At 42.6% G+C, this 16,979-nt stretch overlaps 1 protein-coding gene across 1 annotated transcript in view; it reads left to right on the plus strand.

Annotated features, from left to right (window-relative positions):
* Window positions 1-11,580, plus strand: part of CDH17 (cadherin 17) — a 31,320-nt gene extending 19,740 nt beyond the window's left edge. The window contains exons 14-18 of the mRNA XM_081919707.1: window positions 3,695-3,825; window positions 4,899-5,129; window positions 6,526-6,642; window positions 6,732-6,848; window positions 9,015-11,580. Of these exons, the coding sequence (XP_081775833.1) occupies window positions 3,695-3,825; window positions 4,899-5,129; window positions 6,526-6,642; window positions 6,732-6,848; window positions 9,015-9,124 (706 nt within the window). The 3' untranslated portion in view covers window positions 9,125-11,580. The remainder of the gene's footprint in view (window positions 1-3,694; window positions 3,826-4,898; window positions 5,130-6,525; window positions 6,643-6,731; window positions 6,849-9,014) is intronic.
* Window positions 11,581-16,979: the final 5,399 nt, after the last annotated feature.

Raw genomic sequence — 16,979 nt, forward strand, 5'->3', positions numbered from 1 at the left:
AGAGCAGAAACAAGTACAGTGGTGCCTCGCAAGACGAAATTAATCCGTTCCGCGAGTCTCTTCGTCTAGCGGTTTTTTCGTCTTGCAAAGCAAGCCCATTGACGACTTAGCGGATTAGCGCTATTAGCGGCTTTTAGCGGCTTAGCGGCTTAGCGGATCAGCTGATAAGCGGCTTAGTGGCTTAGAAAAAGGGGGGGGAAGCCCGCAGAAACTCGCAAGACATTTTCATCTTGCGAAGCAAGCCCATACGGAAATTCGTTTTGCGAAGCACCTCCAAAACGGAAAACCCTTTCATCTAGTGGGTTTTCCGTCTTGCGAGGCATTCGTCTTGCGGGGCACCACTGTATTATGTGGCACATACTGGGTAAGGCCATCCCGCAAGTAAACCAGCCCCAAGCTGTTAAGGATTTAATATACAAATAGTAATTATTTGTGAATTTGGGACATTGAGGTCTGTGGAATATACAAATAGTAACACCTTGAGCTTGGGACATGGGTGGCGCTGTGGGTTAAACCACAGAGCCTAGGACTTGCTGATCAGAAGGTCGGCGGTTCGAATCCCCATGACGGGGCGAGCGCCCGTTGCTCTGTCCCTGCTCCTGCCAACCTCGCAGTTCGAAAGCCCATCAAAGTGCAAGTAGGTAAATAGGTACCGCTCCAGCGAGAAGGTAAACAGCGTTTCTGTGCGCTGCTCTGGTTCGCCAGAAGCGGCTTAGTCATGCTGGCCACATGACCCGGAAGCTGTACGCCGGCTCCCTCGGCCAATAAAGCAAGATGAGCGCCACAACCCCAGAGTCGGCCATGACTGGACCTAATGGTCAGGGATCCCTTTACCTTTTAAAACCTTGAGCGTAACCCAGTCTTTATTTTGATATGCTTTTATACTACTGTTTTACTGATTTTATGTTGTATTTTCATTTAATGATACTGTTTTTATGTCAATTACTGCTTAAATACATACACTTACTGTATTTTTTGCTCCATAAGACACACTTTTTTCTTCCTAAAAAGTAAGGGGAAATGTCTGTGCGTCTTATGGAGCGAATGTGTGGTCCCTGGAGCCGAATTGCCCAGCGGCAAAAAGCAGATTGTGCTTTTTTTTTTTTTTTTAGAAAGAGGGAAGGGGGTGTTGAAACAAAGCCGCTGAGCAGCTGATTGGCAAGGGATCGGGAGGGAGATAAGGGACTCTAGAGATAAAGGAGGCTGCCTGGGAGGGGGAGGTAAAAGGACATGGATCCTCAGGATTTTAGCATTGGGTCACCCCAAATTCACCATCAGATCACATAGCATGTCCATGGCTACAGCCTGCACCAAGAAAACCACCCTCCCACTGTTGCCTGGGGCCACAATGGTGCAAAAATGTGGTTACAAAGCAGGGATCCACATGGATCCGCAGGATTTTTGCACTGGGCTACCCCAAACTCACTGTCAAATCACATATCTTTTTTTTATAATAATATTTATTGTCATTTCAAAAAGATACAAATAGCAAAAGACATACATAAAAGAGAATATAAGAAAAAAGAAGGGGGAAAAAGGAGAAAAAGAAAAGAAAAAGAGGTTCCACCTTTTAAATCCCATTTTCGGTAGCTTCTTTTCTAGACTTCCCCACGCCTCCCCTTCTTGTATTCCATTTCCCATATTTGTTCAGCAAGTTTTACCTTAATATCATCACTTATTTTAGCCATTATTTCAGTGTTATGTTTTCTTAATCTAATCAAAAACACTTACACTATATATCTTATTCATATATAAAAAAAAGGTAGGAGAACAGAAAAAATAAAAAAACAATAAAAATAAAAGTATTTTTCCTAAGGTTGTCCCTGGTTCCCATCCACGGATTCCCCGTTTTATTACTAATGTATGACATAAAAAAAAAAGAAAAAAGATTTTTTTCACTACATAGTGAAAATCAGGCCCCCTTCGGGCTCCCAAGCCCTCCTTTTCCACCCCCAATTTCAACCCCAAACCTAAATCCGTAAGTCTATCTTTTTAGCCCGGTGCCCTTACGTCCGAGGCTCTCAAGTCCCCTTCAGTCCCTCTCAGCCGGCTTCTTTGGAAATCTTTTATGTTAAATACCCAAACTCGAAAAAATACTTTCTCAATGCTGTCAGTGATTTTTCTAACCAAATCAAGTTGTTTAACTGTGAAACTCCGTCTTTGTTTGTTAAGTTCATACGTCCCAACTAGTCCAACTTTCACTCTGGTCGGGTTTGAAATCATCTTGATAGGTCCTCGGCTCTCATTTGTCTTCTGTATCCCTTCGGCCGTCCCTTGTTTAACAAGTGTCTTTTCCTCCTCTTCTTTCTTTAGTTTCATTTCTTGTCCAACTGCCGATGTTTTGAGTATCAGGCCCTTTTCCATCTCAGTAGTTATATTTTCTGTTGGTTTCAACTTTAAAGGGCTTGTAGACCAAACATGACCTTGCTCGTATGTCTCTTGCAGTTTTCTCATGAGAACGACCAGCTCTTGCAGCTCTGCTCGGATTTCCTGACATATTTCCATTTTGTAGTATCCGTAAATCCCCTCTAGAGGGATTTTTGTTACTTAGTATTCCTTTCACTTTCGACCCAAAAGTCAATGTTATTTGTATCAATCTTCCTTCACTTTAAGTTATTTTATATCCAAATAACCGGCTAAAAGTTAAAACTTTCAGTTCTTTCCAGACCTTGACAGCTAGTCTGACAGCTGTCAAAGGCTTCCAAGTCCACCACAGGCTCTTTTACGAGTTACTCTCCCAGTCTCTAGAAAGGTGGTACTTAATCCAAACATATAATTTCTTGCCCTCCAGCACGATAACTTGATCTTTTAAAGTCCGTGGAATTAATATCTTTTATCCAATCACCAAAAATAACCAACGACTCTTCTCACAACCTTAGTTGGCAGATCCTTGCTGTTAAACTGTTTACAATGGGGGTGAGGCGGACTTCCTCTTTTCACCTCCCCCCGTTCGTACCAAATCCGTATGCGAAATAATTTCAAAAGTTCAGTTCCAAATTACTCACGGGTTGTTGTTCTTGAATTTAAGTCCGAATTTTAGACGGAAGAAGTCAGCGCTGTCCGGCAAATGGCATGCGGCTTCACTCAACGGGGGAAGCAGAGGACTCACAGCACCACGCCGCTCCCCGGCACCCGTTCCATAGCCTTTAAAAAGGCTCCGCGGGTCGGGAGGGCGCTAACGGTGCCCGCCGAGTCACCACGTCCCCGGGCATTCGCGCCCGTGGGTTTTAAGGGTCCCCGTGTCACCGGCATGGCAAGACCCAGCCCCTGTTGAGCAGATTCCCTCCGGAGCTTGGAGGGAATCCGCCATTAGCCGATCGCGCTAACCCGGAAGTGTCGTCAAATCACATATCATGTCTGCGGTCACAGCATGAACCACAAAAATCATACATCCACTGTTTCGTTCAGAATATTTTTTCTTGTTTTCCTCCTCTAAAAACTAGGTGAGTCTTACAGTCAGGTGAGTCTTATGGAGTGAAAAATATGGTATATACACTCAGGGAGTTGTGACCATTAGGTGTGGTTCCCCTTCCTTTCTTTGCATTACAGAGAGGGGGAATGAGTCAACAGTGCTATAGTGTCTATGCAACTGTTTTGATAGGACATCCCTGCATCTGTAACCAGCTGTCAGTGAAAGCACATCAGGCTTTATGAATAAGCTGGGTTCTTATATCTTGACCTTCTTCTTGCAAAGGTACGCGCTGAAAAGTGATGCCAGGAAGTGGCTGCGGATTGACCCTCTCAATGGCACAATATATACTGCTGCCCCGCTGGACCGGGAAACTCAACAAACCTACATGGTGCAAGTAGTCGCAACTGAGCAAAGTAAGAAAAAGAAAGAAAAAAGAAAGGAACAAAGTGACTCCCAAATTAGAGGTGACCCAGGACAAAGTGCCCCCCTCCCTGGCAGGCCCACCCTACATTGGTGCCTGTCCCCTTGCATATTGGGTATCAATGGCACCACCATTAAAAATGCCACACAGTTCCCTGGACTGATGCTACGTTAAGCACTCTGGGATTTTTAAAAGGATAGCTTATAGCAGATGTTGGTGCCAATTGGCTACATACATAGCCTGGATAGATGATGATGATGATGATGATGATGATAATGATAATGATAATGATAATGATAATAATAATATAATATAATAATAATAATAATAATAATAATAATAATAATAATAATAATTTATTATTTGTACCCTGCCCATCTGGCTGGGTTTCCCCAGCCACTCTGGGCAGCTTCAAACAAAGATTAAAAATGCATTAAAATATCACACATTAAAAACTTCCCTGAATGGGGCTGCCTTCAGATGTCTTCTAAATGTCAGGTAGTTGTTTATCTCTTTGACATCTGGTGGGAGGGCGTTCCACAGAGAGGGTGCCACTACTGAGAAGGCCTGGTTCCCTGTAACTTGGCTTCTCGCAGTGAGGGAACCGCCAGAAGGCCCTCGGCGCTGGACCTCAGTGTTCGGGCAGAACGATGGGGGTGAAGACGCTTCTTCAGGTATACTGGGCTGAGGCCGTTTATATTTAGATATTTAGGTGTTTATAATTCCCAAATGCAGAAGCTTCATGCCCTCAAGAAAACATGTTGAATAGACTGGAGAAGATGGAGGAGTCTAACTCTCCCTCACTTATTTTCTTCTTCTTCTTCTTCAGTATCAACTAGCAATCTGTTCATCATTATTTTAAATGCAGAGAGGCTGGCACATACTATAGTCATGCGTCCACATATGAACGTAGCAAATGATGCTCCCAAGTGCCACTGCTGGCATTTCACAGATGTTGGCATGCTGAACACCCCATCCCACTCAGTGGCAGAGAGTCTCTGAAACTTTGGAGAGCCTCTGCCCGTCAGTGTGGAATATTGTTTCGCACTCTGTTCCACTCCACAGCTAAAGCATCTCGAAGCTCCACAGCACAGCTGAGACTGAACCTGAAAGATGTGAACGACAACCCTCCGAGGCTAGACAAGAACGCTGTGTTCTTCTGCCACCCTCTCCAAGGAAACGAGAAAACGAAAATCGAAGTTTCCGATCCGGATGAACGTTCATATGTTCAGAGATTCACTTATTCCCTTGTTGGTGCAGATGCAATACAAAACTGGAATGTTTCTAAACCTGATGGTAAGTTTTTGATCAGTTCCATGGCAAATGCAACCCCAGTGCAACCGAGCTATCCATTTTAGGAAGGAGCTCTATAGCCTTTTTATGGGACTCTGAGTTAATGATGTATAAATTTTCAGAGATGGGGAAACTCTGATCTTCCAGGGGTTGTTGAACTCCAACTCCCATCATCCCTAACATTAGCCCATGCAAGCTGGGGCTTATGGGAGCTGGAGTCCAACAATATCTGGAAGGCCTCAGGTCTGCATCTCTGCTTCACAGGTTATCTGTTATTTTTAAAACTGTTCAATATTTATGCATTTGGGTATGGATTCCTGCCTATTGTAGAGACTCGGACCCAGCGAAGACACGATAAATGCAGTCACATTTCTTATTCATGGCACAAGGATTCTTGTCTTAGTTTTCTCGATTATAATGCTACCACTTCTATCATGGAATCTAATGTTCTTTTATGGAACTGTGGCGCTTTTTGATCAGTATACTGCCATTCCGTACTAAATTTTTAAACATCATGTGATATCACAATGCAAAACTGCCATGATTTTCTGGGTTGACGGGGTTGTAAACATCCCCCCCCCGGAAGCAAGTAACATGGGAGTGTGCACTAAACTTCCTCTAGATTCTGCTAGTTTTCTAGAGGTGGCTTTTATGTCATATGAGAGGTCACATAAAATGTAGAGGCTATCTGGTAAGGAAACTTGGGTGAAACTCTGGGAAAGAGCATGAATCTGCAGCTGCAGCTGAGATTCAGGTAAACAGGCTTGACCCAGCCCAAGTCCCATAGATTTCCATTGAGTTAAACACATGCTTACATTTGCCGTTTAAATCAACAGGACAATGAGTATCCAATCATTTGCTTCGATTGCTCCCCCCCCCCCGAATTCCATTTTACAGGTCTTCCTTTTTACTTATTTATTACCAGATAGACAAATAGCACTCTCAGTTCTCTGAGTGCTGGTGCTTACGTAGCCATAATGGCAGTACCCAAAAGAGACATATGAGCGAGCTTAGGGGAACCCTAAGGTTTGCGGAAGTATAAAAAATATTGAAGAGGGGGACGACTCTGATTTGTTGGCTGAGGATTCCTGAAACAGACCAGTGAGGACTGATGGCCCTCAGTGAATACTGAATGATGACTGACAATGGGTGTGTGTGTGTGTGTGTGTGTGTGTGTGTGTGTGTTTGTGTGTGTATTTGTGTGTGTGTGTGTGTGTGTGTAAAACTGTGTGGGAGGAGGAATGGAGTACTATTGACAAGAGCATGGCTGGCTGGGTGGGTGAAATGCCAAACTCCACAGTGCAACATTTTGTTCCAGGTTACACTCGCTCTTATTATTGTTGTCACCATCATCTTGCTTTTCTGTTAAAAATTTACCATCCACTGTTTATATTTACAGGCTTACTTGCCTACATTTCCCCAAGGAACATGAAGCTTGAAGAGAAAGACTATTATGTACCATTGAAAATCAATGACAACGGAAGGCCTCCTATGGAAGGAGTTGTTACTCTGAAAGGTACAGTGAAAATGGTGTCTATGCTCTTTGCTTTTCCCCCCTTTGGCTATTTTCTCTTAATGCCTGGGAATTTGTGGTTTTGTCCACAGTGAGACTGTGCAAATGTACAGAGGAAAATAGATGCTTCCTGGCAATTGATGATGGACCTTCACTTCCAACAGTTGGGATGGCAATTGGAATTCTGGCTGGAGTACTGCTAATCATTGGTAAGTGGCTGTTTTAAATGGGCCTAATGGTGAGAGTGGGACGCGGGTGGTGCTGTGGGTTAAACCACAGAGCCTAGGACTTGCCGATCAGAAGGTTGGTGGTTCGAATCCCCGCGACGGGGTGAGCTCCCGTTGCTCGATCCCTGCTCCTGCCAACCTAGCAGTTCGAAAGCACGTCAAAGTGCAAGTAGATACATAGGTACCGCTCCAGGGGGAAGGTAAATGGCGTTTCTGTGTGCTGCTCTGGTTCTCCAGAAGTGGCTCAGTCATGCTGGCCACATGACCCGGAAGCTGTACGCTGGCTCCCTCGGCCAATAAAGCAAGAAGAGCACCGCAACCCCAGAGCCTGTCACGACTGGACCTAATGGTCAGGGGTCCCTTTACCCTTTACCTTTAATGGTGAGAGTAGGGCTGCCAGTAAGAATGGGCAAAATTCTCCATTTCAGTCTCTCTTTTTCCCCAGTTTTAAGTTCAGCTCTCCACATTTCTGCATAAGCTTATGATTTCTTTTTAAACGAAAGCCCTCATGAATATTCATCAGCCCCTGTGTGCTTATTTCCCCAAATATATACATTTTTGTACGGAATGTTGCATAAGTTTGCAAGTTCAATTGGTTTTATTCTGAACAAAGCAGATGATGCTGGACCTCATTGCACTTGACTGGACAGCAGCAGTTGACAGAACTTAAACAACTTGACTGTTTTGGGGTTTTTTCCCCACTTTCCAAAACAAAACAAAACCCTTGGGGGAATTTTGAAAATAAATTTAAACACTGAAGGAGCCAAGATGACTGACTAGGGAATTTGGCTTTCAAACATGCAAATAAAAGCAATATATATAGAGCACAGGTCTTTGCGATTTTTGGAAGCCGTTAACTGTTGGAAGCAAATTGAATAAACAGTTATTTGGATTCATAGGGAAAGGCTATTTGAAAGCATGAATTGGATAAGGCAGGCTGAATTTGCAAAACTTTTGCTGCAAGGGGGACAAACCCTATGAGACACTCCCTCCCATCATGTTTCGTGCAAACTTAGCTTGGAAATGAAAGCTGCAGTCCACAACTTAGTGCCAGGAAGAAACAGTCACCATGGAATAATTGTAGATCCAACTATGCACTTTTGCATGGCTAGGAACAGTTGCAACTCTCTCACATTGAAGGACATCACCATTGGCCATCTTTCTTTAAGGATGTGGGCAGGGGATTGCTCTATCACATCATCTCTAGGGTGCAAGCCCCACCAACTTGAATGGCTTTGAAAGTGAACTAGACTGATTCATGCAGTATAGAGCTATCAATGTATATGTATGCCTTGGCCTACAGACTTATGAGCTCTATAGATAGAGTTATAGATCAATAGGTTTTCTAGATCTATAAGTCAGGGCATTGCATTTAGGATAAATTAAGATGACAGGTAGCAACCGAGCTTGGCTCCCATTGAAAAGTGGCACTGCTGCCTGCCCACCACTAACATCACCTGCAGATCTGACCGAGAGGGCAGTGAGTAGTGGCGTGTGCAAGTTGAGTTGGCGAGGGACTTTTCTGAGCAACTGGAGTACTTTGTCCAGTGCCAAACATGGCTGACTGCTGATGCTGTAAGTGTTCATCAGATTACATTGTTGGGCTGTTATTTTAGGTAAAGGGACCCCAGACCATTAGGTCCAGTTGTGGCCGACTCTGGGGTTGCGGTGTTCATCTCGCTTTATTGGCCGAGGGAGCTGGCATACAACTTTCGGGTCATGTGGCCAGCATGACTAAGCCAATTCTGGTGAACCAGAGCAGCGCACGGAAACACCGTTTACCTTCCTGCTGGAGGTAAACCTATTTATCTACTTGCACTTTGACGTGCTTTCGAACTGCTAGGTTGGCAGGAGCAGGGACCGAGCAATGGGAGCTCACCCCATTGTGGGGATTCAAGCCGCTGACCTTCTGATCGGCAAGTCCTAGGCTCTGTGGTTTAACCTACAGCACCACCCGCGTCCCTTCGCTGTTATTTTAAACACACATAATAGGAAGTAAGCCCCATTGAACACAGAGGGCCTTAAGAGTAAAAATGTTTTGGATTGTACTGTAAAAACCTGGTCCTGTTTTGCCTGCAAAGTGTTTGCAAAAGCTAATTTTGCTTAAAGTGTGAGATAAATATCTCATTTCCCATTTTGTTCCCTCAGGTATCATTTTGGGGGTCGTCTTTCTCAACCTGAAACGCAAAAAGGAGTATGAGCTAAAGGCCCAGACAGCAAATGCTGTGAGCCCATCTGAATTGCGGAACTTGACGTAAATGTTTTACCAAAAAGAACAATTCCATTGTGGGGTGTTTTATTTTTTTAACTAGTTTTGTTGTTATTATCTACTCCCATTAATAAATTCCGTATTTTCCACTAATACGAAAATACAATTGTTACCTTTCTTCCCCTCTTCCCCTTTCATCCAGAAATACAGATCTATACTGAGGTTATCAGAGCCCCCCAAGTCATTTTGGTGTCAGAAGACTTAACTATGATGCAAAAAGTGTGTTAAATGTTTAGAGTACATTTTTTATTATTATTTGAATATTAGCTGTAAATAGGAACAGGAGCATGGCGCATAGGGAATGGAGAATGTTCGTGGATGCTCCCCCCAGGATAATTACAGCTTGGGGTGTGTGTGTGTATTTTTCATGTGGCTGTGGCTTGGAAAAAGGTTAAATCCACTTCCTGTGAACTACAGTCCAAAATTGCATGCACATACACAAGAGTATGTTAAATGGCTACTAGGCTAGTGCTTAAATACAAGGCTGTGTGATAGGAAGGTTTAAGTCTAAGAAATCTCGTCTCAGTATAGGAAGAACTACATGCCCTCGGAGCCTACATTTATGCTTCTGAGTTGTTGTTTTTTTTAAAAAAAAATTGTGTAATTTTAGCTATTTTCTATATTTAGCATAGTTACAAGCTTTTTGCCAAGGACAATATTATAACATAACAGACCCACTGATGGAATCATCTGAGAATGTGTCCCATGACTCTTAAAACCTTGTAAGGTTCCTTTATTAAGTACAAAGTCAACACAGGATCTTTGTTCCAATTCCCCTGCAATTCATATCTTTTGAGCTTTTAGGTATGACTTCTAGAGCTAAAACTATGCACAAATTAACCTGTTACTAATTAGTCTTCATTGTAAATCTGAAGTAAACATACACAGGCGCTTTCGCATGAAACTTTGTAAGGCGGCGGAACGCATAGCTGTAGCTAAAATGGCGGGGGGGGGGGTGGTGATGAGTGTATTTGGTTTAGTAAAGTACAGTACATCTCTGCTATTCATAGAATGTGGAATGTTGACCATAAAAGTGACCTATTAATAATCATGCCACCCTTACGCAGATGGAACAAGTTGGGCAGAGATGTATGCACTTTGCCCTGAAATAAAACAAACATTAGAATCTTTGCACCAAAATGGAAGAATTGGGATGGACCAGATTTGTAAGTCACACATGCAAAAGTGACATGGACCAGAAACAGATTGATTTGATCATTCATTCTTTATGATCCAGTACAGAATTCAGGTTTTGGGGAAATCTCTCGCTCTCTCTCTTGTAAAAAATATGTTTCTAGTCCTTTTATTGGAAGAGAAATCTGGACCTGAGGTTCATATGTTGGATGAAATATCTGGGAAGGAGCATTTGAGAGAAGGCAGCTCTCCAGCTGTTAAGAACATTAATGGCAAGAACAAACAACTTAAGACGGGCCTGAGGTTGTTGTTTTTTTTAAAAAAAGGTTCTTAATCAAAATAATGGACTGTAAATGTCCAATTTTCCTCTGAAGCAGGGCAGAAATAACTGATAGTTGTTCCCCCAGCTGAAGAACCTGACAATAGAAATACAGTGGTACCTCAGGTTACATATGCTTCAGGTTACATACGCTTCAGGTTACAGACTCCGCTAACCCAGAAATAGTACCTCGGGTTAAGAACTTTGCTTCAGGATGAGAACAGAAATCGCGCAGCGGCAGCAGGAGGCCCCATTAGCTAAAGTGGTGCTTTAGGTTAAGAACAGTATCAGGTTAAGAACGGACCTCCGGAACGAATTAAGTACTTAACCTGAGGTACCACTGTACCTGCATTATTTGACAGTATCTTCTACACAATACAAAGTATCATTTCATGTATTTGGCAAATACGACGGACAAAACTGTCACTTTTAGTTTCTCTAAGATTCTGGTTTTTTTCAAATTCAATTTGCACATTTCTGCAACCGTTTGTTTGTTGTAGTAGTTGTTTCTGCAGACATACTCTATGCAATTCCGCCCAATACAATACATTTTTTGTATGCTATCGTCACAAACGTGCACATTCGTGCCCACTTTCCCCTAACATACACATTTTTGTACGCATTGTTTGGCTGGAGGCTGTGTCTCAAAATTTAGGGAAGTGTGAACTTAGACTGGTAGCTGTGCATCGGTTCAAATCATGTTTCAGTAAATGCAAATTTGGTAGGTTCACAATAAAGCCAACTTTCTCCTCCATCCCCATTGGTGAACATGTGATGAAAATATATAATTGTTATTGTTTTGGAATATGTCATGGGACATATACATACAAGGTCTTCATCTTTCATCTGTCTTCTTGGAACTCTAGAACCGTGGAGTGGATTCTGCCACTTGGACTCTAATTTCTTCGCTTTGGATATCCTCAAAAGCTTTTCTTCTGTTTCTGTGTTGTTGTTTCCTCATGTAAATCAATAAAATATGTTTTATAAAAATATGTTTGCTATTGGTTAACATAGTCTTCTTTATTTGCGGCAGCTTGTTGCCCAGTCTGCTCTAGAGCAGTGCTACTTAAAAATGGTGGCCCATGGACAGATCAGTGGTGCTGATCTGTGAGCCGTTGGCTGCTGGTCCACAACAACCCCAGCACAGCCCTGGTTGGGTAGGAGGCCTAAATATGGTACCAGTCCCTGGCACTTGGAGTCCCTGGCTTCAAGGCCTAAATATGGTACCAGTCCCTGGCACTTGGAGAAAAGAAATGCCTGTCCACCACATCACAGGAGGGGAGAGTGCTCCTGTGCTCGAATCCTGCTTGCTGGATTCCCACAGGCATCTGATCGTCCACTGTGAGAACAGGATGCTAGAATAGATGGGCCTTTGACCTGGTCCAAAAGGTTTTTCCTATGTTCTTACATCAGATAGTTGGAGAAGTACTGCTCTAGAGGACTGTACTTCCATTCTTGCAATTTTCTCTGAAAGCTCATTCTTTCTTTTTAGCAACCCATTCACGGTCCATGACAATGCATCTCTCGGCTAGCTTTTAAACCATTCAGAAGGTGTTGGTTGTTTTCACAGTCACAGACGGAGCTTAACAAAATTATCTGCTTTCTGTCCTGTACTCATTGCCAGATCCGTCTTAGCGTCTAGCCTGATATCTTTTATTTCCCACAGCTGTCATTATTGTTTCACGTCAGCAATTATGAGCAACACCAGAAAATACTCAAACCACCCCCTAAATAAACCCCATAGTTCTTTCCAAGTGCCTGAAAGTCCCTTATTCATATAAATATTATCAAAGAATTGCAGACTCCAAAGGAGACACAAAAGAATGTTGTCTCAGAGAGAATTAAAATAAGGGAGAAAATTAAAGTTAGGAAATTTAAACCCTAGTTGGAAAGCTACAAGACTGGGACTATTCACTTTTATTTAGGAGTTGAGATTTAGCTATTAAACAGATAGGCTTACTTCTGAGTAAATATGATAGGTTATCCCATTTCAGAATGGGTTGAACCTTGTGAACAAGTTATAGCAATCCTTGTCACCGAGATTACCTGATACTCAAATGATTATTATCAGCTTATGGTAACATGGAGTTGGGCTTCCAGTGTTGTCGAATGCTCTCCCTGCTGAAATTTGACAAGTCCCATCAGTACTGGCATTCTGCTGGCTCTTGAAGACATGCCTGTTTAGACCGTGGGATAAATCAGCCTCATATAACCAACATGCTTAAGTCTAATTAATGCATGAAAGGGTTAAGACCATAGAGTAAGCTGTCCTGCCAGGCTTAGCTAGGTCACTCCTCACCTTGGGAGGAAGGGTTATCAAACTTATTGTTCTCTCAATTCCACCATATGAACCCTACCAGTAAGGAGGTCTAAGCTGGATACTCTAAGCTTAGACCATGTGGCTTAAGCAAACCATTTTTGTGTTTGTACACAAATAATTTAAAAACATTTACCATTTTGGAACTTAAGTTATACTGCCTGTCTTTTCTTGCTGCTGTATGGAAAAGCACATGGAACCAAACCATTCTTAACCTACCAAATGTGTATTCCCTTTCTATGCAGAGAGAAGTGGGGAATTTTGGAAGCAACTCAGAAAGGAATATTTTATAAGTTTAAGAGCTACCACACTTTATTTTACTCCCATGTTTTGTGATTTGGGGCACTCTCACCAAAGAGTACTTGCTCTAAACCTAGATTTAGGCACACAGAGAATACTCCTTTTATTTTACCATATCTATTTTTCTTTTAATCTGTTTGATTACATTGTTTTACTGTGCATTTTAATTATGTATGGCTGTATTTCTATAACTGACTTTATACTTGTAAACTGCTTCAAAGTCAACTTGGCAAGGATGGAATATATAAATTAAACAACAGCAATATTGCTGGCTCAAGGAGAATCCCCCGACATTCCCTTAGAATTCTTCCCTGCAGAAAGTGATGTGGTTGGACTAGAATAACCCACTTTCTGTTCTTGTGTAGGAACAGTCTGCCAGGGATGAGGCAGATAATAAGTAACCAAACAATTAAACCCCTGTGTTGCAAACAATTATTAGTAATATCCAAGGCAACACGATGACCAAGGACAACAATGTGATGTCAATATAAACTCTTTATATAATCTATACAGAACATTGAACAGTATGAAATATACGAAATATGCACTCTCTGCAAAACCAAATAAACAGAAACCTTATAAATCTCTGAAAACCATTGCTTCTTTCAGAGACTGGCATAGTCTACAAAGACTTTCAGAGACTTATAAGACTTATGTTTATTTGGTTCTATGTTTTCAAGAGAATCCGTCAAGAGTGCATATTTTGTGATTTTCAGAGATTTATAAGATTTTTGTTTATTTGGTTTTGCAGAGAATCTGCAACTGGAGTCACAGGAAAAAAGCAGAGTCAAGAATACCTTGTTTAAGCCACGGTCCCAACCCTAATAGGAAGCCTTTAAACATAGCTCTTTCTGCCCAGGTGAGGGTCAGGGGGAGGATCAGTGGCTAGCCTTGGTGGCAGGACCAGTCCACAAACCGAGAGAATTTCACTCTTAAGAAGATGCGCCAAGCTGCAGTTCTAATCAATCATCTCTCAAGGCACACAAATATCAAAGTTCCTGGTTTCATCCCTAGCAACTCCTGATGTACTCTCTGTCTCTCCTTTCCTGTTCAGGCAGCCTACAGAAAGTCTTCGAAACAGTGGCGTAGCGTGGGTTGTCAGCACCAGGGGCAAGGCAAGTAATTTGCGCCCCCTAACCCGTCGATTTGCGCCCCCTAACCCTAACCCCCAGATGTTGCGCCCGGTGCGGCCGGCCCCCCTGCACCCCCCACGCTACGCCACTGCTTCGAAACAGTAATGAAGTCTAAGCCCAGCTTCCTTGAAATCTGTGAGGAAGCCATAACTTCAAGAAGAAAGAGCTTCTGTTCTGTGCTCATAAGCCCTAAGAAGGAACGGTCCGCTATATTACGGAGCTACAATTCTAAGTCTTCCCCTGAAGATGCCATGTTGTTGTTTTTTTTATAATAATTTTTTATTCATTTTCCAAACATTTTTATACAATCAACTCATATTAACTTCTATTGTTAACGCATTTCTGAACTTATTATTGCCTTTAACCGTTCCTCTTCCTTTCTCCTACTTTCTTTTTTACAATATTTCTTAATTGAAGATGCCACATTGTTTAACCTGTTCAGTGTTTTAATATCATAAAGTAGGTGAATCCTGAGGCCCATCCACCCACAACTATTACCATGGTCTCTAACTGGATGGATAAAAGCACCTTGAAGCATTTTTCAAAATGCTGACTGGTTCCTATTAACAGGAAATTGACTAGTATTCTATTGATAACCTGTCAGTGTGTTTGGGGTTAATATTTATGGTGTGACACTGAGATGTGCAAACCAAACTGCAAAACGTGAATAAAGCCTTCATGGAGAGAGGTATAAGGAGGAATTAAGGACGTTCATGGCCCCATCTTCTCTGTCATTCCACCCTCAGATAAGAAGGATTGCTTTGTTTATATATCTAGCTCCATTTTTGAAACTAAAGTTTGGCTAAAGCTGTAAACTCCAAAGGAAACAGGAGACTGTTGCTTTTTCAAAATCTCTTCTAATGTAAACGCTTCTGCTTGCAAAAATCTGATGAAATGTTGCTTTTTAAAACAAACTGTCAAATGCTTGGCAAATGCTGCAAGGACATTTAAATACAGCTAGCATCCTTAGCAATTTGCTGGTGGGGAGGAATCCCTGACGCATTCAGTATTTAGGGCTGGGTTCTCACATAAGAAAAGTCCAGCTAGATCAGGCCAAAGGCATCCTGTTCTCAAGTTGTGAGAAGCCATTGCTTTCCCCCAAAGAATTCTGGGAGATGTAGTTTGTTAAGGATGCTGAGAGTTCTTAGGTGGTCCTTATTCCCCTCCCAGGGGCCACAATTCTCAGAGTGGCTTAATCATCAAGCCCTCTTCATATGGCACACTGAAAATTGTGGCTCTGTGATCATTCTCATCCCTGGAAAAGATCTCAGACCTGAGAGCTTAGACTATCACCAGCAGTCAGAGGAGCAGACTAGAGCAGGGGTCACCAACCTAAGGCCCGGGGGCCGGATCCGGCCCAGTCACCTTCTCAATCCAGCCCGCAGACGTTCTAGGAACCAGCATGTTTTCATATGAGTAGAAGGTGTCCTTTTTTAAAAAATGCATCTCTGGGTTATTTGTGGGGCATAGAAATTTGTTCATCCCCCCAAAAAATATATCGTCTGGCCCCCCACAAGGTCTGAGGGATGGTGAACTGGCCCACGGCTGAAAAAGATTGCTGACCCCTGGACTAGAGGGACCAGGAGTCTGCTGCAGCATAAGGCTGCTGCACATATTAAACAGCCCTGTTTCAGATGTGGTCTGTTGCACTATTCTACAAGCTGACATCATGGGCAAAGGACCAATCCTGCCCAGCTAGTTAGGGCAATATGAGCTTACAAGTTTTGGCATCAAAAAACATTTTGAACAGCTTCATGCTTCTATCTTTACATCTGTTTTTCTCTTGCTTTTGGATGTCGCTCTTGGAACATCAAAGGGAGCCTCACAAGAGCCAATGAGAAATCGTTTGAATGCTAATTGAATATATTCTGTTTCTGGCTGGATTTACTTAAGGAAATGAACGCAGGACTTATAAAACAGGAAGAGTTTTGAATTGGATGATGCACAGCAGTGATTCATTTGTGCTCCCTGAAATGTAAAAGAAACCTTCTGGACTTCATAATCGTTATTGCTGGTGAATACCAACGCAAAATGATGAAGGGCATTTTCACTGACTCCCCCTTCCCCCTTTCCCGAATGAAACTTTTATTATAACAGCACACATATTCACAAGGGACATATCCTTGCCAGCTTTCTGTCTTCCTGGCAACTGAAAATTCACTCTCCGGAGCTGCAGCAGCAATGGACACAGAGCAAAATGTGCTGTGCCAGTCAAAAGGATACATGCCACATGATGTGTGACAGTGAAACATGACCAGAATTAAGAACAAAATTAGATTCCTGCTGGATCAAGCCAGTGCCCCATTTGGTCCATCATCCTGCTCTCACAGTGGCCAACCAGAGGCCTGTGGGAAGCTTTGAAGCTTAACAGCACTCTCCCCAATTGTGAATCACAACAAGTGGTATTCAGAAGCATACTTCCCCTGACCCTATAGATGGGACATAACTATCATAGCCAGTAGCCACCAGAAATGGCTCACCAGGTGGTGTGTGCAGCAGCTATGCTAGCTTTCCAACAGGTCGGTCAGAGAGTAATTTTTGATTTCTGTCTGAATCCAAGAATGTTGCTATGGGAGAAGCCAGACCATCTTGGAAATGGATGGAGTATGTATGCACATTCAACTGCCTAATGGTGTCCGTG

This window comes from Podarcis melisellensis (assembly GCF_964234715.1).
Source record: "Podarcis melisellensis genome assembly, chromosome: 7".
Classification (NCBI taxonomy): Eukaryota; Metazoa; Chordata; class Lepidosauria; order Squamata; family Lacertidae; genus Podarcis; species Podarcis melisellensis.